Source organism: Osmerus mordax, chromosome 8 (assembly GCF_038355195.1).
Source record: "Osmerus mordax isolate fOsmMor3 chromosome 8, fOsmMor3.pri, whole genome shotgun sequence".
NCBI classification, from domain to species: Eukaryota; Metazoa; Chordata; class Actinopteri; order Osmeriformes; family Osmeridae; genus Osmerus; species Osmerus mordax.
In genome coordinates, this window is record NC_090057.1 from 10,158,964 (window position 1) to 10,183,893 (window position 24,930).

General features: G+C 51.4%; 2 protein-coding genes across 2 annotated transcripts in view; both read right to left on the bottom strand.

The window, feature by feature from the left end:
- The window catches only part of LOC136947626 (nesprin-1-like), a 49,558-nt gene extending 26,147 nt beyond the window's left edge, over positions 1 to 23,411 (bottom strand). Inside the window, 29 exon segments of the mRNA XM_067241755.1 lie at positions 120 to 272; positions 445 to 771; positions 3,963 to 4,133; positions 5,339 to 5,488; positions 5,627 to 5,944; positions 6,417 to 6,581; positions 6,929 to 7,072; positions 7,198 to 7,351; positions 7,503 to 7,675; positions 7,848 to 8,012; positions 9,019 to 9,174; positions 10,235 to 10,376; positions 10,479 to 10,564; positions 10,566 to 10,664; positions 12,310 to 12,487; positions 14,230 to 14,366; positions 15,972 to 16,331; positions 17,153 to 17,317; positions 17,423 to 17,732; positions 19,024 to 19,199; positions 19,527 to 19,806; positions 20,033 to 20,194; positions 20,454 to 20,659; positions 20,898 to 21,010; positions 21,809 to 22,016; positions 22,351 to 22,554; positions 22,717 to 22,818; positions 23,026 to 23,208; positions 23,403 to 23,411. Coding sequence (XP_067097856.1) covers positions 120 to 272; positions 445 to 771; positions 3,963 to 4,133; positions 5,339 to 5,488; positions 5,627 to 5,944; positions 6,417 to 6,581; positions 6,929 to 7,072; positions 7,198 to 7,351; positions 7,503 to 7,675; positions 7,848 to 8,012; positions 9,019 to 9,174; positions 10,235 to 10,376; positions 10,479 to 10,564; positions 10,566 to 10,664; positions 12,310 to 12,487; positions 14,230 to 14,366; positions 15,972 to 16,331; positions 17,153 to 17,317; positions 17,423 to 17,732; positions 19,024 to 19,199; positions 19,527 to 19,806; positions 20,033 to 20,194; positions 20,454 to 20,659; positions 20,898 to 21,010; positions 21,809 to 22,016; positions 22,351 to 22,554; positions 22,717 to 22,818; positions 23,026 to 23,208; positions 23,403 to 23,411 — 5,196 coding nt within the window.
- Positions 23,412 to 24,352: 941 nt separating this feature from the next.
- LOC136947627 (nesprin-1-like) overlaps positions 24,353 to 24,930 on the bottom strand; it is a 28,599-nt gene continuing 28,021 nt past the window's right edge. Inside the window, exon 43 of the mRNA XM_067241756.1 lies at positions 24,353 to 24,541. Within this exon, the coding sequence (XP_067097857.1) occupies positions 24,353 to 24,541 (189 nt within the window). The remainder of the gene's footprint in view (positions 24,542 to 24,930) is intronic.

Genomic DNA, 24,930 nt, shown 5'->3' on the forward strand with positions numbered 1-24,930 from the left:
GGGCTAATTGCGAAGTAATGAGTTTTACCATGCAAACCATTATTTTATTTTGTAACATTTATGATTTGTGGCAAACGTGTGGCAAACACGTCTGGTGTTCCTGGGTGCGTCCTGCTCACCTTGGCCGTACCGCACAGGTCTGCGTAGTCGGCCTGCAGACGGAGCATGTTGTCCCTGACGGAGGGGTAGTGGATGGAGGCCAGCAGGGCCTCCCCCTTCTCCACCACCGACCTCACCGCGGGGTCCCTGGACTGGACCGTCTGGAGCAGGGCCTGAGGGGGGGAAGAGAAGGGATGGGAGGAAGGGGAAGGAGGGAGAAAGGAGGAGGTGGGACAGAGTAAGAAAAAGAGAAGGAAAGACAACGTGTAACCTTGTAGTGTACTTAGGGGTCAATGGTGTCTGAGGTTAAGGGTGAAAGGTCACAGAAAGGGTCCCATATTCTACCTTGTACTTGGCTAGCTGGGCCCTCCTCTGGTACAGCTCAGCCTTGGGTTCCAGGGGCCCGCTGAGCACTGCCTTGGTCTCCAGCAGCCACTGGGCCTGGGCCTTGTACCGGTCCTGGAACTCCCTGGCCAGCAGCACAGCACGCTCAAGGGAGCCTTGCTCCTGTCGTAGCCCACCAGCGAGCTCCTCCAGCTGGGCTAGGCGGGCCTCCACCTCCCCTCCCAGACTCTCAGCCCCAGAGTCCTCCAGGAAGCCGGCAGCCCGCTCCGCCTTCTCTCTCAGGGACTTGAGGAGGGAGTGGCCATGCTGGAGCTCAGACTGGAGAGACTGGAGAGAGAGAGAGAGAGACAGAGAGTCAGCAATATATAGAAGGATTTCTGAATATCATCTTCATGTTATTGATTTTTTTTAAGCCCCCACAGGGTGAGTTTGTAATAAACACTACACCATTACAATATGAAGGGATGGAAACAGAGGAACAGAACCATCACCAAACAAATACCTTCAAACATTACACTTTATTACTGCATGCTTCCCCTGACTTTCAACACCAGCATCTTCACACAAACACACACAAAAGCACATTTCTTTGTTCCTCAGACAACCTTGGTGTCTCTTCTGCTTGGTTACAGAAGCTCCGCCCCCTCCTGAGGAGGGCTTTGAACCTGGCAGGAGAGACCAGCATGGTGAGACCGCTGTCAGACCCACACTGGAGCGTGCGGTCAGAACGCGGTCAGAGTGGCAAGACCACAGAGAGTCATATGAAAGGAGAGACCAATTACCGGACAGAGTCAGTAGGGGGTTTCCAGGGCAACCAACACACACTCGCCCTCTCTCACACACACACACACACACTCCACAATCTCTCCTCACCCTCTCTTTCTCATCTCTCTCTCTCGCTCGCTCTCTCTCTCACACACACACACAAACCCACACACAAACCCACACACATCCACTCTCTTATGGTACTTATTTCCCTCAACAGGGCACCATCATGTGCCTATAGTTTCCACACAGGAGAGGAGGGCTTCAGCAAGCTCCCCTGACAGGCTCGCTCCTTCTGATGATGGGCTAACAAGATGAGTGTTTCCGCGCGCACACACCTCGTACAGCTCTTAATGATGTCTGCAGGCACGGGGCTCCTAGCGAGGTCCATCTCCCTTCATCATGGCTCCTCAGTACGTTCAGCGTGATCTCATAGGATACACACATGTATGGATTTAGGTGTAGACTGGTGTAGACTGGTGAGCTAACAACGTTTATGCACCACTGTAGTAGCGTGTGAAGATATACTTGAATGGAACTGCTGAAATTAACTTTTTATTGTATACCCTTGTATGCACACACTTTGTGTGACCTGGACTCTATTTGCGCTTGCACACAAGAGCTCTTATTCGCATTAAAGCAAGCTGTGTCATTACCTGCAAGACAATTAAACCCAGCAGGAAGGCACTGGATATTATTCCAGGCTAATTTTGTTAGCTTCTCTTTTCTGCACAACATCTCGACACACTAACAGGGTCTGTGTCTGTGTTTACATACTTCGGTACACTGGCTCAATCTGGTGCACTTAACAATGGTTGCTGCACACACAATTTCCACCAGCTACATCCCAAACCCGCAATAATAAACCATGTTGAATTGTCCCTGCAGTGATATTGCTTTCACACTAACAGTATCTATCTCTATGGCCTTTGGTTAATATGCACAATGGCACGCTTGTAGATAAAAAACGTTCCCTGTTCAATATGCCTGTCTTCAGCCCAGTAATAAATTTCCTTGTAAATCATGTGATGTAGACATACACTGTATACTTTCTAAATATGCCAAAATATTTGCAGACGTGTTTGCCAATCCTTTAGACTTGGACTTCTGATAAACGTCCTCTAGGCTCGATGCTGAACACAGACTTTGTGTGATGAAGGTCCTCGATCCTGTAATCATTCATCTGACACAGTATTGTACTTCTACCTGTGCGCATCACTTCTCTATTGAAGGCAGCACCGCTGGCTGCTGAAGCACCAAGTATGACAGTGGAGGGGCTGATTATCTGGGCCCTTTATCCATGTAGCTCTCCATGGCTCCTGGCTAGGATGTCTATCTCCCCCCTCCCCCCCTCCCTCCCTCCCCCCCTCCCCCCCTCCCCCCCTCTCCCCTCTCTCACCTCTCTCTCTCTCCCCTCCCCTCTCTCTCTCTCTCTCTCTCTCTCCCCCCTCTCTCTCGCTCTCCCCCCTCTCTCTCCCCTCCCCTCCCCTCCCCTCTCTCTCTCTCCCCCCCCCCCCTCCCCTCTCTCTCTCTCTCTCCCCCCTCTCTCTGAGAGAGAAACCCAGGGCTGGTATTGCCCATCAGTCTGCCCTGCTAGCAGAACACGTGCAGTGACAGCATGGACCAGTCCCAACGCAGAGGGGACGTTGAGACCAGACATGGATTACTGCAAAGCTCATGCCAGATGAGCTGTGTCTTTATGTGGTGTGTGAATATCTTTGTGTAGGTGATCAAGTGTGTACATGTACAGTATGTGTGTGTATGTGCAGTGTGTGTGTGTGTGTGTGTATACCAGCAGGCCAGATGAGCTGTGTGTGCTGTGTGTGCGTGTGTGTGTGTGCGTGTGTGTGCGCGTGTGTGTGCGCGTGTGTGTGCGCGTGTGTGCAGTGTATGGGTGTGTGTGTGTGTGTGTGTGCAGTGTGTATGGGTGTGTGTGTGTGTGTGTGCAGTGTGTATGGGGGCAAGCTCTTGACATGGATGCTTCTTCATCCTCTGTCACACAGTGGGGGGCCCCCCTCCCCCCTCCTCTCCCCTCCCCCTTCACTCCCCAGCTTCCACTAAAAACGCGCCCACTTTGTCTTCATAAAGAGAATCGATACAGACACACACACACACACGCTCCTCTGTTTATGCCCTGGCAACTTGGTACAGTAATGATTTTGGGTGTTTCAGAGAGGTGATTTGTGTGTGCGAGTTTAGACTTGTGTTTGTGTCCATGTGTGAGTCTGTGTTTGTGCTGGCACGCGTGCCTCCCTGTTTCAGTCAAGTTAGTTCCGTCTCATCCAAGAGATGAGCCATCTCGCTGATTATTGTCTATTTGGTAACACTGTCCCCATAGATACCGAAGCTACTAAATCTAACAACGCCGTATTGACACACACACACACACACACTCACTCACAAACACAAACAATAAAAAGGGTTTACAAACACCTTTTGTTGCTTGGCAGAAAGTTAGATTGGAATAGCAATCTCATTGCAAATGGCTGAGAAATTGGACTGAAATGAGGCATTGCTGAAATTCTGTGGCATTAATTAAAAATCCAGAAAACACCATCCATCTTGTGATAGATAACGCTACAGAGGCTTAATTAAGTTTTATCAAGGCAATCTGTCGCTGTATAGGAAACAGGAACTCTGGGTTCTGGAAAGACTATTCCACAAAGCTATTAGATGTGGACGTTCTGTTCCATAACGGTTGAACAAACATGGACACTGCCGCAACATCTCCACACAATGCAACTGTGCGTTACCTCAAGTTTTTTCATCTTCCTCTCCATGGCAACCCGGTCCAGAGGTTCTGTGCTGGCACTCACTGCTCGGAAGTTCTTCTGGGTCGAGCTGAGCCAATCAGAGAAGGAGATGCAGAGGCTCTCGGCCTCCTCAATGCTCCTCAGTTCTTCCTGAAGCTGCTTGATGGTCTCCTGGAAGAAAATTGGTGCAGAAGGTTGTGATGTTACTGCTAGAGACATCATACTGCACAGAGGACAGCGTTCAGACATTCAAGCCGAGGCTGAAGGTGAGTTCAAGGTGAGTCGTCTTGTTAAGCTTTTGATATGTTTCGCCAACCTCAGCTAGGTTTCAAAAAGTCGTTTCTTAAAAATTCTAGACCAACTTGAAAAAAACAAAAAAAAACTGTCCTTTTGTTTGAAACTCCATTCGAAATGCATTTGGCCAACAGAGAACGATTTCTGAGTCCTGGTTAAAATCTATATCAACCCTGCTTTAACAACAAACTGATCTTTACTTTGATCTCCGAGACGTCAATATGAGAACTGCAGGTGGTGAAGGATTCGCTGGTTTCCACATTTCATACCCACTCAACTGTGATCTCAAGCCAATGCTACATATGAGTGGGGGGGAAGCCTGCAGTTTTGACCCATCATTCACTTGACTTGCAGATCTCATAGTGTGAAGCTCCAATTAGCTGATAGTGCTGAGTGCACACCTTCGCTGAGGAGATGGAGGTAGCAGCTCTCCAGCATGGAGCACACACGCTTCACGCTGAATAATTACAAGCATCCAAGCAGCGGAGAGGGAGGTGTGTGTGTGTGTGTGTGTGTGTGGTTAGCATCTGAGTACAGCGTGTGCACATGCGTTAGAGAGAAAGTCAGAGATAGAGAGCAAAGGAGAGAGTGCCAAAGAGAGTGAGAGAGAGCAAGAGAGAGATAGACAGGGAAAGATAGAGAGACAGCGAGAACGACTGAGCGAGAAAGAGAGCGAGTTGTTACTGCAGGTGTAAAAATCAATGGCTCTGGCAGCGCAGCCCTTCCAGTCGGGGTGCAGAGTGTGAGATTGCCTTGTGTAGCATTTAATTACAGCCTGAGTCTCAGACCAGAGGAGGCCCATTGATTTTCCTTTAGTCCTTCATAGTGGAGCTGGAAAATGAAGGGCTTGTTTCACGTACAGGCTGTGTGCAAACTCGAGTCACTGCAACAAGACACTCAATTCACAATCGACGATATAACAAGGGAATGGTCCACGTGAGAACGAAATAATGAGTTTTGAATTTGATCTAAAATTGACATCTGAAAGTATAAGTGTGCACAAGTGTGTGTGCTAATGTTCCATGTGTTTATTGTGTGATGATGTTGCCAGTGTGAATGTGGTGTGTGTAGCTATGTCTCACCTGTAAGCTAAGCAGCAGGGCGTGGTAGCGGGCGGTGAGCAGGGTGGCTCTGGTGCTGACCCGGGAGCTGACGTGGGTCTCCTCCATCACCTGCTGGGCCAGAACTGACAGGCCTCCGCTCTGCTGCACCAGCGCCCCCTCCTGCCACCGCTGGGAAACGCAACACAGGGCTGAGAGTTAGCATGAACCGCTAACATGGCTAACACACCATGAACTACAGTTTACAGCAGTCCTGCTCTCCCGTCTCTCTAATGAACTTCATTCTCTTCCTCCCTCCTTCCCTCTCACCTGAAGCTGTTTTAGCTGGGCTTCCTTGGTAGGTCTGTCAGACCGGCGGTGAGTCCTAATGTTGGCCTTCTTCTCCATATCCTCCAGCCATTCAGCCAGACTCTGAAACTTCTCCCCCAGTAGCCTCAGCCTACCCAGGGTGGAGCCCAGCTGGATGCCAGTCTCTTCCAGTCGGGCCTGGTAAGCACCCCACTCGCGCTGCACTGTGTCCAGGGCTCGGTCCTCGATCTGGGGCACGCCCCACGGGATCACGCCCTCTCTGCTGGAGAGGACGGAGCAGAGCAGGGAGCGACCCTCCGAGCAGCGTTCCTGGAGGAGCTGAGGGAGAGAGCGAGAGAGAGCGAGAGAGACAGAGAGAGAGCGAGAGAGAGAGACCGAGAGAGCGAGAGAAGAACAAAGGATGACAGGAGGACAAAGACAGGGTGGCAGTGTCAGAATGCTGATCGAAAGGAAAGTGATAATTGTGTAGTATCACCTCATAGAAACATCATTACAACCCCCAATGTCACACCCCCATGTCTGACCATTCAGGCTTTTTACAACGTTGTTAAAAAAATCAATGCACTCCGATACACAGTTAAATAAACAAACAAACCACTCCAACAGTGTAGCCCCACGCAGTACACGGTAACCATAACTACTCCCTAATCTCAAAATCCTAACCTCTAACCCAATCCTTTACCCAAACCCTCCGAAACTCTAAACCCTAACCTTTAACGCCTTCCCCATTAACCCCATCCCCCTTCCCCCTGTCCATGCCGACCCCTCAGAGTCGCTGCGGGGTGCTGACCTGTAGCTGCTGCAGCGTGTTCTCCAGTGTCTCCACATCTCCCTCGGGGTGGCTGAGAGGACCCAGGCTGGCCTGCTCCTGCTCCAGCCAGTCCTCAAACACGTGCAGCCCCCTCTGGTACTCCTGATGGACCAGCACCAGCTGCTTGGCCTTGCTCACGGCAGCCTGGGGGGGAGGCACAACAGGAAGGAGATCATTTGAGCATTAGGAGAGTCCGCTATTTTATTAGGACTTCTTACAACCCATGCTTTTAAAGTATTGTTTGTGGTGTAGAGACATTACACAAAATGTATGTTAAGACGGCTCAAGAGAAGCAGTTTAAAACACCCAGACATTGGTTACGGCCCAAACAGTCCATGCGTACTTAATTGGATGCCTTTTCGAATACGTATAGTGTAGATGCTTTTTCATTGTTTTGTAATTGTGTAAACCATCAAGCAAGTAAATTAAGAGCACATTCCTAATTCCAGACACAGCATGGAAGCGAGTTGTTTTGTGTGTGTGTTTGTCACCTTGGCCTTGTCTTTGATGGATGAGTATCTCAGCTGCAGCGCCTGGACCTCCTGCTGGGTAGTGTAGTGTTCAGCCATGTTGGAACCTTTGGTAGCAATAGTCTCCAGAGGGCTGCTGTGGCTTAGAACTTCCTCATACAGCAGCTAATCACACATGCAAACAGGGACACACCACACACACATCGTTAGACTAACCAGACCTGAACATTTGAAAAAGCGCAACTTCAGATGGATCTTCAGTTATCGGTATCACCACAGCGGCCCAGCACCTTGGTCTTGCCCAGGTTGGCTGTCTTGTCCCTCATCTCAGAGTAGGGCCTGTCTGAGCAGCCCAGAGTCTCCTCCACCCTCTCCATCCACAGGGTGAACTGGCCCACGTCCTCCTGGTAGCTGGTCCACTGGGACAGGGCGCCCTCCAGCTGGCTGTGAACACACAAGCACGGAGATACGCTATTCATCCCAGACAGATCAGCTCCCCTCCCATTCAAACCCAGTTGTGATCCATCACCAGACCAAACGGACAGGGTCCGCTAATTGATGGATTGATCCGTTTCCGTGGGTGACCTTTTCTGACCTTTTGCACTGGATGGAGGCGGACAGCAGGGCGTCCCAGGAGTCCTTGAGGTCCTGGATCTGCTTGCGGACCACGGGGACGCCCTCGGCCGACGTGTTCCTCTGCACGGCCTCGCCCCGCGTCAGCAGCATCTTCAGCTGGATCTCCCTCTCCTGCCGGGCCGCCAGCAGACCCTGGGGGTCAACAGCACCAGAAACGACAGTCACCTTAGGGCTCTCCTGGACTTTGGTTTGTCTAGTTTCTTGCCGTTTCATCTATTCTACTGTTACTTCATTTGATTCAGCATTGGAAGGTTCTACCAGGAACCTGAGAGGTTTCTCAGGTGGTTTCCCCCCACGAACTGACCTCCAGCTGGATCATCCTGTCCTCCAGGACACCCTTGTCTGCGGTGGGGGAGAGGCAGGTGAGCAGGACCCTCTGGGCCTCAGACACCCAGTCCTGGAGCTCCTTCAGGCCCTGGGAGAACAGCCTGTGCTCCCCTACGATGCGCTCGATCCTGGATGCCTTGTCCTGGGAGGTGGAGGAGGGGGGTGGGGTGGAGGTTGGTAAAACCTAGGGATCTTGAAGGTCTTAATAATGGTTTTGGACTGGAACAGCAGTAGGTAACAATGATATACTGCAAGATGACTTGAAACCGGTGTTTCAAAATACAATGAGCGTGTGGAGGGTTTCAGTCATGTTTCGTTATAATTTACAGAATTCTGCAGAGTAGAGAAAAATAGAGACTGCAAGTGCCTGTGTTACACCTTGCATACACACAGAGAGAGAGCACCTGAGATTGAGCTCAGCTAGCCACAAGTTGCTTATCTCCAACGTCGCTGTGCCTGTTTCCATGTAACTGAGGGAAGAGTATCTATAAATAGCTCACTAGGTACATAGCTAGCCTACCAAGTAAATAAGGTTCATTCATCATCCCTGGATGGACACTATCATAGACTCTCAGTGTGAGAGGGAAGGGCTAGCGGTCAGCACAAAGTTCACTGATATAAAACATGAGGATGAGGGAAACGTGTTTTAAAGGTCACAACTATTCTAGAATAGAAAACCGTTTCCTGTCTGGTGTTGCCTAGTGTTCATAAATGTTGGGTTGTGGTCCAATAAATCTTGTGCTGTCATCAGTAACGACACTAAAGTCTCTCGTATGGTTGGTGACTCAGCAATTCCTCAGGCTAATTTAAAATAAACAAGAGGGAGAGGTCTGCTTTGCTGACACACAGAAACAAACAAGTGTTTTAGCTGAAACGAGCCCTATGATTCATGAGCTACACTGCCGCATTCCGTTACACAGGGAATTCTGCTCGACTCAGCAACATACCGTAACTACATGAACACAGACACAGCCACACAGTTGACGACATGAACAGACTGATAACCCAACAAGATGTTTGGAGTCTTGGAGCGAACAAGGCATGAATCAAGCAACGGCACACCCCCAAGCCACGGTTGAGCACAGAGAGAAGGGGTTACAGAGCAGGGGTTAGGTGGGGCTGGGGTGGGTTGGGGGTGAGAGGGTTACCTTGGTGAGGTTACTGAGAGCCAGGTACTGTGCAGACAGCTGGGAAACTCGGTGGATGAAGCCCTTGCCGGCTGTCTGACCCTCCCAGAGGTGGTGGGCCTTCTCCCTCAGCACCCCCAGCTCGGCCTCGCGACCAGCCATCTCCTCCAACACACACTTTGACGTGTGTGTGTGTGTGTGTGGGTGTGTGTGTGTGTGGAAGGGTGAGGGATTGGGGAAGGAGGGATTGGGGAGTTTTGGGAGGAGTAGGGGGCGAGGAGGAAGAGTTGATGAGAGGTGAGTAAACAGGACGGAGACCAGACACACAGCAACATGAGCACATTAACACCCAGGGGTTACGGAACAGTGTGCTTAGAAGAAAAAAAACTGCAGCGTTTTCAAATGATGTCGTTTGGGAACAGGAGGGCACGTACACCCAGGTATAAAGATAAAGGAGCTAATACAACTGGAGGTGTGGAGGTGGGGGTTGGGGTGTAGTATTGTAACCATGGTTTAGACAGATGCATACAGAGCCTGCATTGTGCTGAACAGCAGCAGTGCTTTGGTTGAGGGAAATGTAATTGCTTGCAGGGGCCACAGACAAAAGCTAGCGTAAAGAGGAAGGGTGACAAAGTAAATACAGAAATAGCAACAACGATAAGGGCAGGCTTTGATATTGTTTTTTTTTTTTTTCTATTGTCAGTAATCTTTTCAGTGCTCCTGTCTCTCTCTAGCTCTCTCTGTCTCTCTTTCTTCGGTTCTCTCTCGTTTCTTTTGTCGACAGGGCCGTTATCGCATCCTAAAAAGGTCCTTTTAGCCGCACGGTACACTGGCTCTGACAGAAAAGAGAATTAATTAGATTTCGGACTTATCCACGACTATTGTGTCAAAATGTGTGGGGCCTAATCTGATTCTGTGCTGCTTGATAAATGTGATTAGGGTGTTCCACAGTCTCTGAGATGATTTGTGATTGAACTCCAGGGACGCAGATCCTCAGAACCACATCTCCTTTCCTACTCAGCTGATTTCATAGATATTTCCAAATACATTTTTATTATGAATATTTTATGGAAAAAGGTTGAGTAGCAAGCCTTTTATTTTACCCCCCCCAAAAAATGTCTTATTCCTGTGGAGGTTGCTGAGGCAGAGTGGGGTGATCCAGCGGTTGTGGTATAACAGTTGGATAAGCAGCGGGGGAGTGGGTGAACTTGTTGGCAGGAGAAAAGGGGGGTGGTACCTGTAGCTTGCTGAGCTCCTGTTTCTTGGCCGGGAGGTCGTGAAGCCGGGCGCTGCTCTCCTGAACTCTGACCTCTGTGCTGTTCAGCCAATCCTGAAGGGGTTCGGCACTGGCCTCGAACTCTCTCATCTGAGACTGCAGGCTCTGATGATTGAGGATGTGAGTACACACTCGTATGAATACAAAAAAAACTAATGCTCACGCACGCGCACGCACACACACACACACACACACACACACACACACCTTCAGGGCAGTCTCCCTCATCTGCAGGTTGGACATCAGGCTCTTCCAGTCCTCCCTGGCGTTGGCCACCTTGGCCCGGACCCCCCTCCACCCGATCACCGGGGACAACAGCCATGAGCAGGTCTCCGCAGGCCCCCACGGTGCTCAACCTGGCCTGGCCATGCTCCCTGTCCCCCAGAAACTCCTACACACAGGGGCCACAGCGATGGGGAACTCAGTAAATAGGTGGTGAAAATAAAGGAGAATTCCAAAGAGAGACTTTTTTTCCTTCAGCTTTCTATGGGGAGGGAGGGGGGGGGGGGGTCAGATACAAGAGGGGCACAGATGAGAGTCGGTGAGACTTAAAAGCGTGGTTAGACGTGCCCTTCAACCCTTTCACACAGCCCCCCTCTCACTCGGGCACACACACACACACACGCGCGTGTCTCTGGGAGCTGGGCAGAGCCGGTGACAGCGACACAGCAGGGACTGCTGCGCCATCTGTGCAGTCAGCACATCACTTCCACACACGAGATCCAGCTCTGGTCCCCTCACACACACACAGTACATACTTGCCATCTCTCGCTTTCTCTGTCTCCCTCTATCCTTGTCCGTCTGTCTGTCTGTCTCTCTTTCTCCAATACTTCTTCACTGCCCTCTCCCTTCCTTTCGCACCTCCTCCCCTCTCCCAGCCAGAATAACGCCATAGCGCCAATTAAGCGTGACACAATTCCTGTCTCCCTCCCCACCCCCTGCGTGGGTCTTCCTGAGGGTCAGCCATGTGGAAACATTGTTCCACATTCTCCTCCCGAGTCAATAATAAATAAAACATGACCGCAGCCATATTTCTGTCCTCCATATCCCCCCCCCTCTCAAGCATCCCCTTTCACCCACAGAGTCCCACAGGGTACATTAGAGGACAAGCGGAACATAGACGCTGTAAAAATCCCCCCACCCCACAAAAAACACTGTCACACACACATTCCCCTAAGCAACCTTTGCTGAGCTCACTGTTTGGTTTTCACAAGGTGACATTCCACAATGGGAATTCTGCATTCCAGAATCTGCTTCCTTGTTGCTTGGTTCTAATAACAGCAGGTAAGTATGTGAGGTGATTAGCCTACAGAGAGAGAGAGCTGTGGTATTGTACACCTTGACAGACACAGGAACAGACATGTCAATGACTCCTAGACAGACCCCTAGGGTCTTCTAAAGACCCTGTCACACCACCCTGTCATGCTGCCAGCCTCACGGGCAGAGAAGGAGAAAGGGGGGGGGGGGAGAGAGAGAGAGAGAGAGAGAGAGAGAGAGAGAGAGAGAGAGAGAGAGAGAGAGAGAGAGAGAGAGAGAGAGAGAGAGAGAGAGAGAGAGAGAGAGAGAGAGAGAGAGAGAGAGAGAGAGAGAGAGAGAGAGAGAGAGAGAGAGAGAGAGAGAGGAAAAGAGAAAGAGAGAACAAAAGAACGAGGAATTGAAAGGAAGAGAGATGGAGAGATGGAAAGAGAAGTAGAGAGAGCTAGAGAGCGAGAAAGAAAAGAGTTAGATAGATAAAAGGAGAGAGAAATAGAGAGAGAGAGGGTGGGGGAGACAGAGAGAGACAGAACCTGCTGTTAAGCCCCTGGCTCTAAGCCTAGGTCTAGCACATCCAGCCCACCAGGTTCCTGGACCACCTTGTGCTTGGCGTTTCAACAGCTAGCTATTGTTCTGCACTGTGAACAGTGTTCCATTGAGCAGCACCCTGGTTACTCCTGGCCCGTGTACAGTGTATGTACATACTTACTTGCTTAAGTGTACTATACACCAACATAAAATGTGTGTCAGGGCCCAAGTGTCTGGGAGCCGGAAGCCCTCACCTGTATCCTCTGTAGGCTGGTGGATGCCTCGGCAACGCTTTGTGGCACGTCAAAGCACTTGGCGGTGCTGATCTTGGCGTTGACCAGCCACTGCTGGAAGTCCCGGAGGCCGGCTCGGAACTTCTGCTCCAGCAGACGCTCCTTGTTCTGACACTCCCTGGACGCGCCCAGGCTCAGACTGGAGGAGGGGGGGATGGAGGGAGACAAGGAGACGGATGAGATAGAGAGAGATGGAAGGAGACAAGGATAGAGAGGTGAATGGATGGGGAAATTGAATAAAAAAAAGAAGGTTCGAAAGGTTATCTTCCAGACGTACCGCGACAAAGAGAAGCCATGACAAGAGGAATGCATATACATACACGCACAAAGCAGAGTAGCTGTCTGATACACGGTGTAGGTAAGATGCAGTCTGTGGCATGGAGGGTGAAAGAGGAGGAGATGTGGAGGGGTAGAGGGTTAGGGAGAAGTGAGGGGATGGGCAGATGGAGAGATAGGGAAATGGGTGAAGTGGAAGGGATGACTGGGGGGGGGGGGGATGGGTTTGAGGGGTGCAGAGGGAGGGAGGGGGGAAGGGTCTAAGAGAGAACATATGCGAGGGTTAGGGTTCAGGGGAGGGGGGAGGGGGGAAGAGGGAAGAGTTGTGGTGGGGAAGAGAGGATGAGATGGAGGGGCAGACGGGTCAGAGAGAGGTGAAAGCGGAGTGTGGGAGCATGCGAGGCGGTGAAGGAGGGATGGGGAGGAGGGGTTGGGATCATAGAGGTGGGGGGCAGTTTGGAGGGAGCGATGAAAGGATGGAGGAAGGGAAAGATAGAGAGGGATGGAGGGCTGCAGAGAGAGGGAGGTGAGCAGAGGCAGCTGCTCCAATGACGGGTACAGTCCAGGGGGAGGCATGAGAAACTGACAACCTGGCAAAAACATAATAACACACACACACAGCAATGCTTTACGTTCAAATGTAAGCCTCCACACACACACACACACACACTTGATGTTCAATGATGCAAGGCGTGCAGGGAGAGATGCTACACTGGGAGTGAACCTGGAGTGAGAAGCACTTTTTATGCTGTGAAGACAAAACCCTGCATGGGCTAAAGAGGAGAGGAGAGCAGTTTAGCTGCCCCCTCAATCCTTCTCTCTTCCCCTCTCTCTCTCTCTGCCTCTCAATCTCATTCTCTCTCTTTCTCTCTGTCTCCTCTGTTCATACCCTTTAATGCAGGACAGGTGTTGCGCACACAACAGCCAAGACTGCCCTCTGACAGACTGAAACCTTGGGAATATTTAGGCTGGACATGGTGAATAGTTCCCACTCCCTTGCAGAACAGACCGATCCTGTTGCAGTGGTAACCATTCTCAGACTACACAGACACCGACTCCAGCAGATCCAGTCCAGCAGACCCCTTCCCTCTACATTACAGAGGAGTCACCAGGGGGGGGGGGTATCATGAGATCCCTCTGAACTCTGTTTACACACACACACACTCCGACACGATTTACTGTTATTGAAATTCCCAAGACGTCCTGTGGGTACATTGTAGCCGTGTAAAGAGCATCACATGGCGTGTTTGCAAACGGGCTCTACGTAAACATGTGGACTCAATAAGAAGCAATAACAGATCTGTAAACACACACACACACACACAAGCGTACTGCAGTTCAAGTCCACTGAACTGCGTGTGTTTGACTCGCATAAAACCACACGCAGGAAACGACAGCAACTAAAACAGAGACAGACATTGGCGGAGAGGAGAGAAGGAGGAGAAACGTCGCTTAGCAACCGGTGGCTCCATCTCCCCTCTCTCCTCGTTCCCCGTCACCTATGACCCCCCCCCCCTCCCCTTCAGACACGCACAGACACGCCCACACTTCATGCCCACGCACACACACATGCGTTCCCCCAGACACGCGCCGCGTGAGGCTCACCTGTTGTGCTGCTTGATGAGAGCGGTGACTCTGTCGGAGTGTGGAGCCAGGTCTCTGGAGTAACGCACCAAGTCGTTCAGCTGGCTCTTCAGTCGCTCCGCCATGGGCTCCGCGCTCTGCAAGCCCTCCAGCACCTCCTGCACACACGCACAACCACGATCAGGGGGGGTGTGTGTGTGTGTGGGGGGGGGGGGGTGCGTGTCAAAGCCAAGCAGCCTCCTGGATCGGCATAACACAGCTTAGTGACAACAAACACACTCCTATTCCCATCCTAGTATGGTCCTTGTTCTCTCCTTACACACACACACACAGGCACGCACGCACGCACACTCAGAGACCCAGAGCAGAGTGCTGTTGGTATAAAAGCATGTCTGTTCTTCAGGGAGTGTGGCAGGAAGGAGTGTGGATAGCTTCTCTCCCGCTCTGCTTGGCATGCCTCGCATTCTGCTCTCACAGTCATGATCTCCCCTCCCAGAAAAACATGGACAACCTCTCTCTCCCCCTCTCTGACGTTCCTTCACCGAACACTCCTCCTCCCCCCTCACACCCTCTCTGTGTCTCACACACCCACACTATACTCACACTCTCGCTTGTTTTCCATGCTCCTCTTCTCCTTCCGTCTATGTCCCTCCCTCTCTCGTTCCCTCGTACTGGTCTCACTTTCTCGCTCTCTCTTGACTCGCCGCTTTCCTCCCCCATCCCCCTTTCCCTCCTCCTTCTTCTTCTCACTCTCTAGATCCCTTTCCCTCTCTGTTCCTCCTTCTCTGACTCCTTATTCCTGCTGCCTGCTCTCACACTATTTCTCTTTCACGCTCTCACTCTTTCTCTCTCTCTCTCCCCCTCCTCCCCTCTCGCACTCCCTCCCCATGGAATTCAGCTGTCAGCTTGTGCAGATGCAAGAAAGCTCAAACAAACACACCACACACACACACACTCAAACAAGCATGTAACATAAACAGGGCCGGACACAGGAAACGGGAGAGCTCCTTGATAGCCCTCATTCAAGAGAACAGCACAAAGAAAGACAGGAGAAGGAGAGGAGCTAAAGAGAAGCGCTATACAGAGCAGGACTGTGGCCCTGGCCTTGAGGAGAGAGAGAGAGAGAGCCAGGACTCTAAACATCCTGCAGTTGTTTTAACTAGGAAAACGGGAGAGCGAGGAAGGAGGAAGGGCAACAGCTAAAGTTGGAGAGAGAGAGCTGTTCCCAGAAGAAGGAAGGGATTAGTGTTAGAAAGTAAGTCTATGTCCACAGAGTGACAGGGAAGAGAGAGAGAGAGAGAGAGAGAGAGAGAGAGAGAGAGAGAGAAAGGGAGGGAGTTACAGGAGGAGGAGATATAGGGGTTCTGTGCAGGGAGAGTTGGTGAAAAGGGGATAGAAAAGGATGGGGAGGGGAGGGAGAAAGAGAGGATTGTAGCTGTCACTCCTCGGGTGTCCAGGAAAAGCTGATTTGTAAACCTAATCTGTGTTGTGTCTGGATTTACAAATGAAATGGATAATTACTGACAGGGAAAGCATGTATGTGTGTGTGTACAGTGTGTGTTTGCGTGTGCACAGTGTGTGTGTGTGTGTGCGTGCGTGCGCATAAAGCTAAAGTGTGGACTTGCTATACACACACAGGATTGTTCTGCTTAGTCTCTGCTGCCAAGTTTGACTAACTAGAACCTGCATGTTTATCAGTACGCCACCACAGACCATCCTCTCTCTCTCTGTGTCTGTCTCTCTGTCCATCCTTCTCCCCTTACCTTTGCCAGTTGCCACCCCTCCACCGCCTCCTCCCCGACGGTCCACCCCTCCGCCCGGCTCAGCTCCCGGCTCCACCCCGCCAGCCTCCCGTCCAGCTCCCGGAGCTCCTCCTCCAGCCTCTCCGTCAGGCGGCCGTACTCCTCCTCGGAGGCGGTGGCCATGGCGAGGGCCCCCTCCAGGCTGTCGCGGGCCCTCAGGGCGGCGCCCTCCCACTGCTCCAGGGCCTGGGCCAGCGCCCCCAGCTGGCGGTCCATGGCCTCGCAGCCACCCGCCGCCGTGTGCTCCGCCGCGAGCGCCGCGCTCCTCCGCACGCGACTGAGGCGCTCGCGGCCCTCCAGCAGCCGACACTCGACCCGCTCCTGTCGGAGGGGAGGGAGGGAGGGAGGGGGAGCCGGGAAGAAAAGTTGCTACGGTAACTGCTGCTATCGCGGGCGTTCAATTGTACTTGATAGCTGAGGCTATTTCAGGCAGCCTATAGGACCAGGCTTTTTTTTTCTTCTTTTTTTTCTTTTTCTTTTTTTTTACTCTCTTTCCGTCTCTCCTAGTCCTTGATTGAAGTGGTATAGCTGGGGATGTGTGCAGAGCCTCTCTCTGCATGAGATAGCAGCATCCTGACAGAGAGCCGACCAAGGCCACATTCAGGTTCTCGCACACCGGGAGAAAACATTAACCCTGCGAGGGCTTGTTCAGGCAGTGTGGAAAACGGAAGGAAAAAAAACTGCGATAAAGCTGTTTAAACACGTGCCTTTAAATCGTGTTTTCATTCACGAGCGCATAGGAGGGCCCCGCTACGCTGGTAATGTGATAATTAAAATCCACACGTGAAACGTAAATGCAAATCGAGGTTCTCGCACATTTCTCCTCCCCTGTGTAATTGTCATCCCATTGAATGAAGAACTGGGGGGGGGGGGGAGGGGGGGGGGGGGAAGCAGGAACCGTGAGAGGTGCCAGTTGTGAGATGAAAGTGTTTGACGTGTGAATGATGAAGACCAAAAATGTGCTAGCTGTCGTGTGATTTGGTCTTGAGAGCCTATTCAGCTGGGAGCTCAAACTGACAACAATGGAAGGAGAATGGAGGAAGAGCTTGAAATGGATATTATGATCTGTCCAGTAGAAGCAGTTCCAGGTGTGCGTGTGTGTCAGGTGACAGGTGACTGCTAGACGGTGGAGGACCACTCACCCTGACCTCAGACAGTTTCCTCTGGATGGAGGCGGAGTCTCCGCACGTATCTGACCAGCGCTGAAGCTCCTCCCCCACGGACATCAACCAATCAGTGAGCTCCCTCACCGCCTCCAGATACTCCTGGTGTTCTGTGACCACGCCCTCTGCCCTCCTCACTCTCTCCTGAGAGAAGATCGGTTAGTTACATCACTTCTATACCATGACATCTATACAGTAGTCCCAACCACACACACACTCAAGATCCCAGAACTCCTATCTCCACCTCACCTCAACCAGGGTGCTGAGGTCATCAAACTGTGCCTGGATCTCAGAGCGCGCTCCCTGGTTGAAGTTGGAGTCGCCGGTCTTCTTGTGGAGCTCTGCGGCCTTCTCCTCCAGGCTCGCCAGCGCCACCTGGTGGTCCTCCAGCTCAGCCTGCAGGGCCCTGAGTCTTCCCAGCTGAGACGCCTTCTCCCTGGGGCCCAGCTGGGGGGTGAGGGGGGCGCAAACCTCCGCCTCCACGGCCTCCAGCCAGCGCTGCAGCTGGGCAGCACTCTCCAGGTAGCCCCCCCACTGGGAGACCGTCCACTCCAACCGGCTGGAGCACAGGAGAGGGAGGGGTGGGATAGAATGGACTGGATGTTACAGTGGACCTCTATGCAGCATTGGAAACCATGCTTCTCCTGTAGGAGATGGAAGTACATGTTATACTGTGAGACCATGTAAGCTGTTGTGCACACGGATAGAATGGCTTCGACCTCTACTCTTGCTCGCCAAACTCTGTTTAGTCACACTGACACAAACACACACACACACAGTGTGAGAAACACGGACCATATCTCAATTTCCTCTGCTCATCACACACACGCATCACCTGCTACCAGTCTTGCTCCAATAGCCTTCACTCACACACACACACGCACACAGATGTACATACACACACATACCCACATGCGTACATGCATAAACACACATCATGAGATCCTCTTGTTTGCTATCCTCCATTAAGTCTCTAATGAGATCTATCTATTCTAGCAAGAGGGGCAGTAATCGCTCAATTACACACACACCTTTTTCAACACACGATAGATACATCAATCAGGGTTACAAAAAGAGACAAATCCGTCTCATTATGTACTTAACCTAATTGTAACGAATGGTATTTTGAAAGGAATCTGACGTGATGAAAGTCATTTGTCCCAATAAGAGGGGACTGTGGAAGCACAGGTGGTCCTAAACCGGCTTAATGGCCTCGGCCACACCCCAGGGCCCCACTCATGACAGCACCGTCGCCTAGACAACTGCCAGGGTCAAAGGTGGGAGACAGGGAGATGACGCCTCAGAGAGCTGTGATGTAAACTATGTGCAGGCGCTGTAGCTGGAACGAACGATCCATCTAGTGCAGCCTGGCATCTGACACCAGCCCATCTGATAAATGGAAGAGGACTGTAGTAATGTGATCAAAAATCTGATGGTATTTACATTTACATTTAGTCATTTAGCAGACGCTCTTATCCAGAGCGACTTACAGTAAGTACAGGGACATTCCCCCCGAGGCAAGTAGGGTGAAGTGCCTTGCCCAAGGACACAACGTCAATTGGCATGACCGGGAATCGAACTGGCAACCTTCGGATTACTAGCCTGATTCCCTCACCGCTCGGCCACCTGACTCCCATATTCAAAGTGAAATATGTGAAAAGTCACAGTTAAAGCAGCTTGTGAAATGGATTATTGTAAAATCAATAATAGTCTGTCAGGTCTGTCAATAGTGTAGGTCGGTAACATGGAGGTTGCGTTATGAGGTCGTCGTTCGAATACAAAGGTTATCGTTTGGTTAGGTAGAGGTCAGCAGGCCATCTTGACAGACGCGGCAGAGCTCGGCTTCTTACCTGTGGCAGCTCATGGCGGTCACCAGCAGAGTGGCCCACGCGTCCTCCACTTCCTGGAGCTGTGAGCGGACGGCTTCCTGTCCCGCCTCCCCGCTGCAGCTCCTGATGGCCAGCTCGCCCTTCCCCACCGCCATGTTTAGCCTCACCTCGCCCTCACCCTTCAGCAGCAGGATGTCCTGTCCACACACAATGGTCTACTCAGTACTGTTCCTGTACTGGACTGGGTAAAAATAGGTACTGCTTGTACTCTGTCAAATAGCACCCTCTTGTGTCTTATCAAAGAACTGCAACAACATGTTTCAACGGAGTAGACTCAGTAAAGTATGTTGTAGTGTTGTCTATAGACCATCATTCACTGTGACTGGTTCTCTGTCTTTGTGTGATGATTTGGTGTATGTGTATTTTATTGATCCTACATTTGTGTAACAAACATATCATAGTGTGAGTGTGCATATTCATTCTTGCATTCTCCCTTTCCCCATCCAGTGACCTCCCCCACTGACCTGCACAGTCTCCAGGCGGGTCTCCAGCTGGTCCTTGCTGCCCATGGTGCTGTCCACCGTCCCCAGCCTCTCCTGGATCTCCTCCAGCCAGGTCCACAGGCCCTGGAGGCTCTCCCCGAAGGCCTGGCTCTCCTGGCAGCCTCGCAGGCGATCCCTGGCCCCCCTCAGGAGGGCCTGGTGGTCTGTCTGGAGCTGGGACGCAGCCCTCAGCTCCCCTCCCGACCCTCGACCTCTGTCACTCATGGACTGGGAGTCCAGGCACAGACGCTCTATGGAGCTCCTGGAAGGAGAGCAGGAGAAGAGAGGAATATAGTGGGAGTTTAGGGAGTGTGGACAGTGAGACTGTACTGAAGTAAGTAAGACAAAGGCCACTTTGAGACTTTCCACAGTTGGAAGTCACAACAATTAATTTGGATAGTGCTCAAGACTAGAGCTGTTACCATGTGTGATCCAGCATACACTGTACAGTCACACACACACACACACACACACACTGACACACACACCTCCTCGCCAACAGCTCCCTGTGGATCTCCTCCACCCTCTCCAGCTCGTGTGTGCTAGCGTGGACTCCCTCCTGGCTGTCTGCCCCAGGAACAGCTTCTGTCTTCAGGCTCAGCTCCATCTGCACCAGCCAGCCCGTCAACGCCTCCACACGGCCCTCAAACCTGGGGGGGCAGAGCAGAGGGAAGCTCGACACGGCTACACGATGCCAATAGCGATGCACTATAAGCGGTGAGATGGCGGAGGCTGAAGCTCTATACCATACAGCACTGTTCTAGACAAACACCGTGGACACCCACAGTCGAATGGCAACATGTAAACAGATGTGTGCACAAAGCACCCCCCCCACACACACTTCTGTACCTAACCTGCTGCCCACACACAGTGGCACACTGATAAACACACACACACATTCCCAGTTACCCGGTGAGTATGGCGATGCCTTCCTCCAGGTCTCGCTGGGTCTGCTCGCACCCCTCCAGGTGCTGCTGCCACTCCCCCCGGCAGGCGGAGAGGCGCTCCTGAACCTGTCCCGCCCCAGCCTTAGGCAGGTGGAGCACCAGCCTCTCTGCCTCCTCACACACCTGGGCCAGGCGCTGCTCGCCCTCCGGTTTGTGCCCTAGCGCCTCCTTAGTATGGGAGAAATACAGCTGCTCATGAAAGGAGTGGTGCATTAAAAGTCAAAACGTTGCTGGTTTTACAAAATGACCAGTAGCAGACTCCTATGGAAAGATCTTGTAAATATGACACACACATATTCCTTTTCATCAATGAATGATTTGATAGCAGCAAAAAGAAAACATCTTAAAATAGAACTCAGCCTTTTAGGGACAGCTGAACAGAGTGATGTAAGACCGCAGTCCCTACCTTTAGTCTCTCGAACTTGCTTCCCAAGATGGTGACGTCTCCTGATTGGTCAGCACATTCTTTTAGCTCCGCCTTCCGCCCCGAAAGCCAGGAGTGAAAGTCTTGAACCAGCTCTGATCAGAAGAGGAGGAAGCGAGAGAACGCAAGAAATGAGAGAGAAACAAGAACGAGGGAACAGCCGAGAGAGCGAGAGAAAAGAGTATTGACCGGGGAGAGTAGAGTGTTTTACAGAGACAGGGAAGGAGAACCGTGGAGTGGGAGAGAGGAGGGAGAGAAAGAGAGAGAGAGATAGAGAGAGAGATTACATGAGCAAAGGAGGGAGGGCAAAGGAGAGATGCACTGAGGCAGATGGGCTGTGTGGGTGTGTCTGCATGGTGCAGCGCCAGGTTGCCTTGGCAACAGGCCCAAATGACTCCCCTGGGAGCAGCTGTGACGAGAGCGAGCGACATTACTCTCCGAGGCACAGGTGTGTGTCGGGGCTGTGTGTGTCGGGGCTGTGTGTGTGGGTTGGTGTGTCGAGCACCAGACGGAGTGTGTGCTGCAGTTGACAGTTTGAGAGTCGCCCCTAAGAGGAAATCAGGGCTAATCAACAGGCAATCTGAGAAGCACTGGCACCTGAAGACAACATGACACAGTACTGCACCGCTACACCGTCGACCTCAGGTCTGCTGGTAGAACGCTGCGTCGTGTGAACTGTTATTCGACCCACAATTCACTTACATGCTTCAGCTTGAAGCATCAACACATGCTGACCTCAAAAGGTCACAAGATCAACCCATACAGTATTAGGAATATATCCCTGCTTCAACACCAATGTGACCCAGCCAAACCCAGGTTTGACACCCCAACCCAGAACCATCGTATATCCGTTACGATGGCCTCCTCGTCACCCTCCTCGCCAGGCACCTCACCGTTGAAGTGTGTCTGCAGGCCGTCCTGCAGCGTGTCCTTGGTCCTGGACAGGCCCTGGGCCGCCACCTCGCTGCGCTTGCCGATGGCGGTGAGGTCGGCGGAGAGGCGGGACAGCTCAGGAGAGGGGTGTGACCTGCAGAGGGTGCTCAGGGCCTCTCTGGCCAAGTCCATGTCCCCTCTGTGCTGCTGGAGGGCCCTCTGGAGCTCCTGTAGAGAGAGAGAGAGAGAGAGAGAGAGAGAGGGGGACAGAGAGAGAGAGAGAGAGAGAGAGAGAGAGAGAGAGAGAGAGAGAGAGAGAGAGAGAGGGACAGAGAGAGAGAGAGAGAGAGACAGAGAGAGACAGAGAGAGAGAGAGACAGAGAGAGAGAGAGAGAGAGAGAGAGAGAGAGAGAGAGAGAGGGAGAGAGGGACATAGAGAGAGAGTGACATAGAGAGAGGGACATAGAGATGGAAAAAAAGAAAGACAAATTGAGAAAACTCCATAAATCACCTCAATTTGACAGACAGACATTGGAGTTGAGGCCTTCAAAGCTGACGTCACCTTGACTCTGCTCATGTCCTCTGGGCTTGAGGCCTTAGTCAGGCCCGACAAGCAGCCCTCCACCATCTCCAGCTGCTCGGTCATCTGGGATATGAGGTCCTCCAGCCTCTGCTTCTGGAAGCTGTAGTAGGTGAGGGTGTGCTTGACCTGGTCATACACTTCCTGGGCGTGGCCCAGTTTCTTCCTGAGGTCACACTCCATCACCTGATCGATACAGTAACACACGGTTCACTCATTACCGGTAGGAAAGTCAAATCCCACACTGATGGGGATTTCCTTAGAGGCCCCATAGGTAGAAAACCACAGAGCTGCATCTTGAGAAGAGTAAGCAGTCCTGTAATGACGAGACATTCGAGGGTTAGGTACCTGGAGCTGGACAGGGGTGTCCTGGAGCTTGGCCCGGTCCTTGAGATGGGCCACTCTCTCCTGCAGGGCATCCAGCTCCTGCTCTCTGGTCTCCACCTCCGCCTTCACACACAGAGGAACCAGACACCATGTTTCTTTATTGGTAGTTCTATTAGTTCTATAATACTATTAGCAGTATTATTTTGCTTCAACGCTGACAATGGGGAATTCTGTATTCTTAATTTAATTCCGAGACCACATTTAACAACATTCATTTGCATATTGTATAGCATTCAGTTTCTCCAATTGTATAGTCCAATGGGGTCAGACCTGAAAGGTGGCGAGGCGGGCTTCTGTCTTCGACTTGTCACTTAGATTGGCCAGGCCATCTGTGAGGTCAGCGATGGAGCTGGCTGCCCATTGGTCGATACTGAGCTCCATGGTCTTGAGGTCATCCCATAGAGCCACACAGTAGCTCAGTCTCTCTGTGTTGGTTTGGATTGTCTCAGATATCTGCAGGGGAGACACAGAGACCAGCCGCCAATCAAATCGGTTGATTTACAGAGCGTACCAGCAAAGAAGCAAAGAGAATCCCTCATCTTCTCCATCCCCCATCTCCCTCATGTTTTTCACATCACATCCAGTTTCTCATGCTCTCTATATCTCACTTTCTCTCTCCATCTCTCTCTCTATCGACAGTAACTCACTTTCTCCATTTCACCCTTAGAAAGATGTTTAATGGATGTGACAGAAGGCAAGCAAGAGAGAGAGAGATGTGGAACGAGGGAAATTTGAAAGGGGGGGGGGGCAAAGGATGAAAAGGCGGATAATATGTCTAGACTTGTTTGTGACATGCTTCTGTGTGACAGCTGAGCAGACAGCAAAGTCCCGGGAGAGAGAGAGAGAGAGAGAGAGAGAGAGAGAGAGAGAGAGAGAGAGAGAGAGAGAGAGAGAGAGAGAGAGAGAGAGAGAGAGAGAGAGACAGAAAAGACATCTTTAGACACTGGAGGCACAACAAAGGGGGGTGCATCAAGAGCTCAAGTCTGTTGTCGATAGCAAAATTATTATTACAGCTTTCCTTAGTCTACCTTTGAAAGGATTTACCAGAATGTTCCTCGAAGGCTGAGTTTACACCTGGGTTTACATGCAGCTGAGACATGTTAACTATGTTCGACATCAATCCAAATCAATCGATATTCACAATCAGATCCTGTCAAGCCCATTCAGGGAATTGAACTGGTGATTAGGCAAAGCTTGTTCACACTGTGGAGCTGACATCAGCTTTTCACCAATATGTAAATGTGTACAGTGTTTATCCTATACAAACCAACCTTCACGTACTCTTTATAATAAGTCATTAATTAGTTAATGAAATAATAGTAGTATAATAGTAATAATAGTTGTTCTCTCTGTCTTAAGGTGACCTTGAATATCCTGAAAGGCATCAAACAAATAAAACGACTAACTCCTAGCCCCAGCCCTAACCCCAGCCTCAGCCCTAACACCAGCATCAGCCCTCACCCCAGCCTCAGCCCTCACCCCAGCCTCAGCCCTCACCCCAGCCTCAGCCCTCCCCCATATCCCCAGCCCTCCCCCATATCCCCAGCCCTCACCCCAGCCTCAGCCCTCCCCCATATCCCCAGCCCTCACCCCAGCCTCAGCCCTCCCCCATATCCCCAGCCCTCACCTCGAGCCACAGGTCCCTCAGCCTCTGCACGTCAGTCTGGATGCTGAGGGAGTCACAGTGAGGAACCTTGTCCAGCTCCCTCTGCAGGTCCTCTCCAGTACTGATGAGCAGGTCCATGTCCCCCTGCCTCTCCCTCAGCTCTGATTGGACCACCTCATGCTGAAGAAGACAAACAAACAGGCTGAATACCTGAATACTCTCACAGGTCAACCCTCTACTCAGCATGCCAGTAAATGTATTACTAAGCAATATTGTGAAGAGAAGAACACACGCTATGACTTAAGACTGGGATGTTTCATTGGGTAACAGGGACAGAGATGTAATGACTACATGTCAACACTAGAGGGAGTGTAGGCCCCCTGAAAGGGAACTGTCTTGATGTGAAATACAGTACTTTGGCTTTTGTAACTCTATAGAGAAACCAGTAACATAGGCTCGTAACAAAAGGTTACGAGCCTATGAATAATAAATTAAGACATCCTGTGGCTTGCTGGAATCTTCAGTTGACACCATCTCAGTTGACTGAATCAAAAGACATGGTTAGTTTG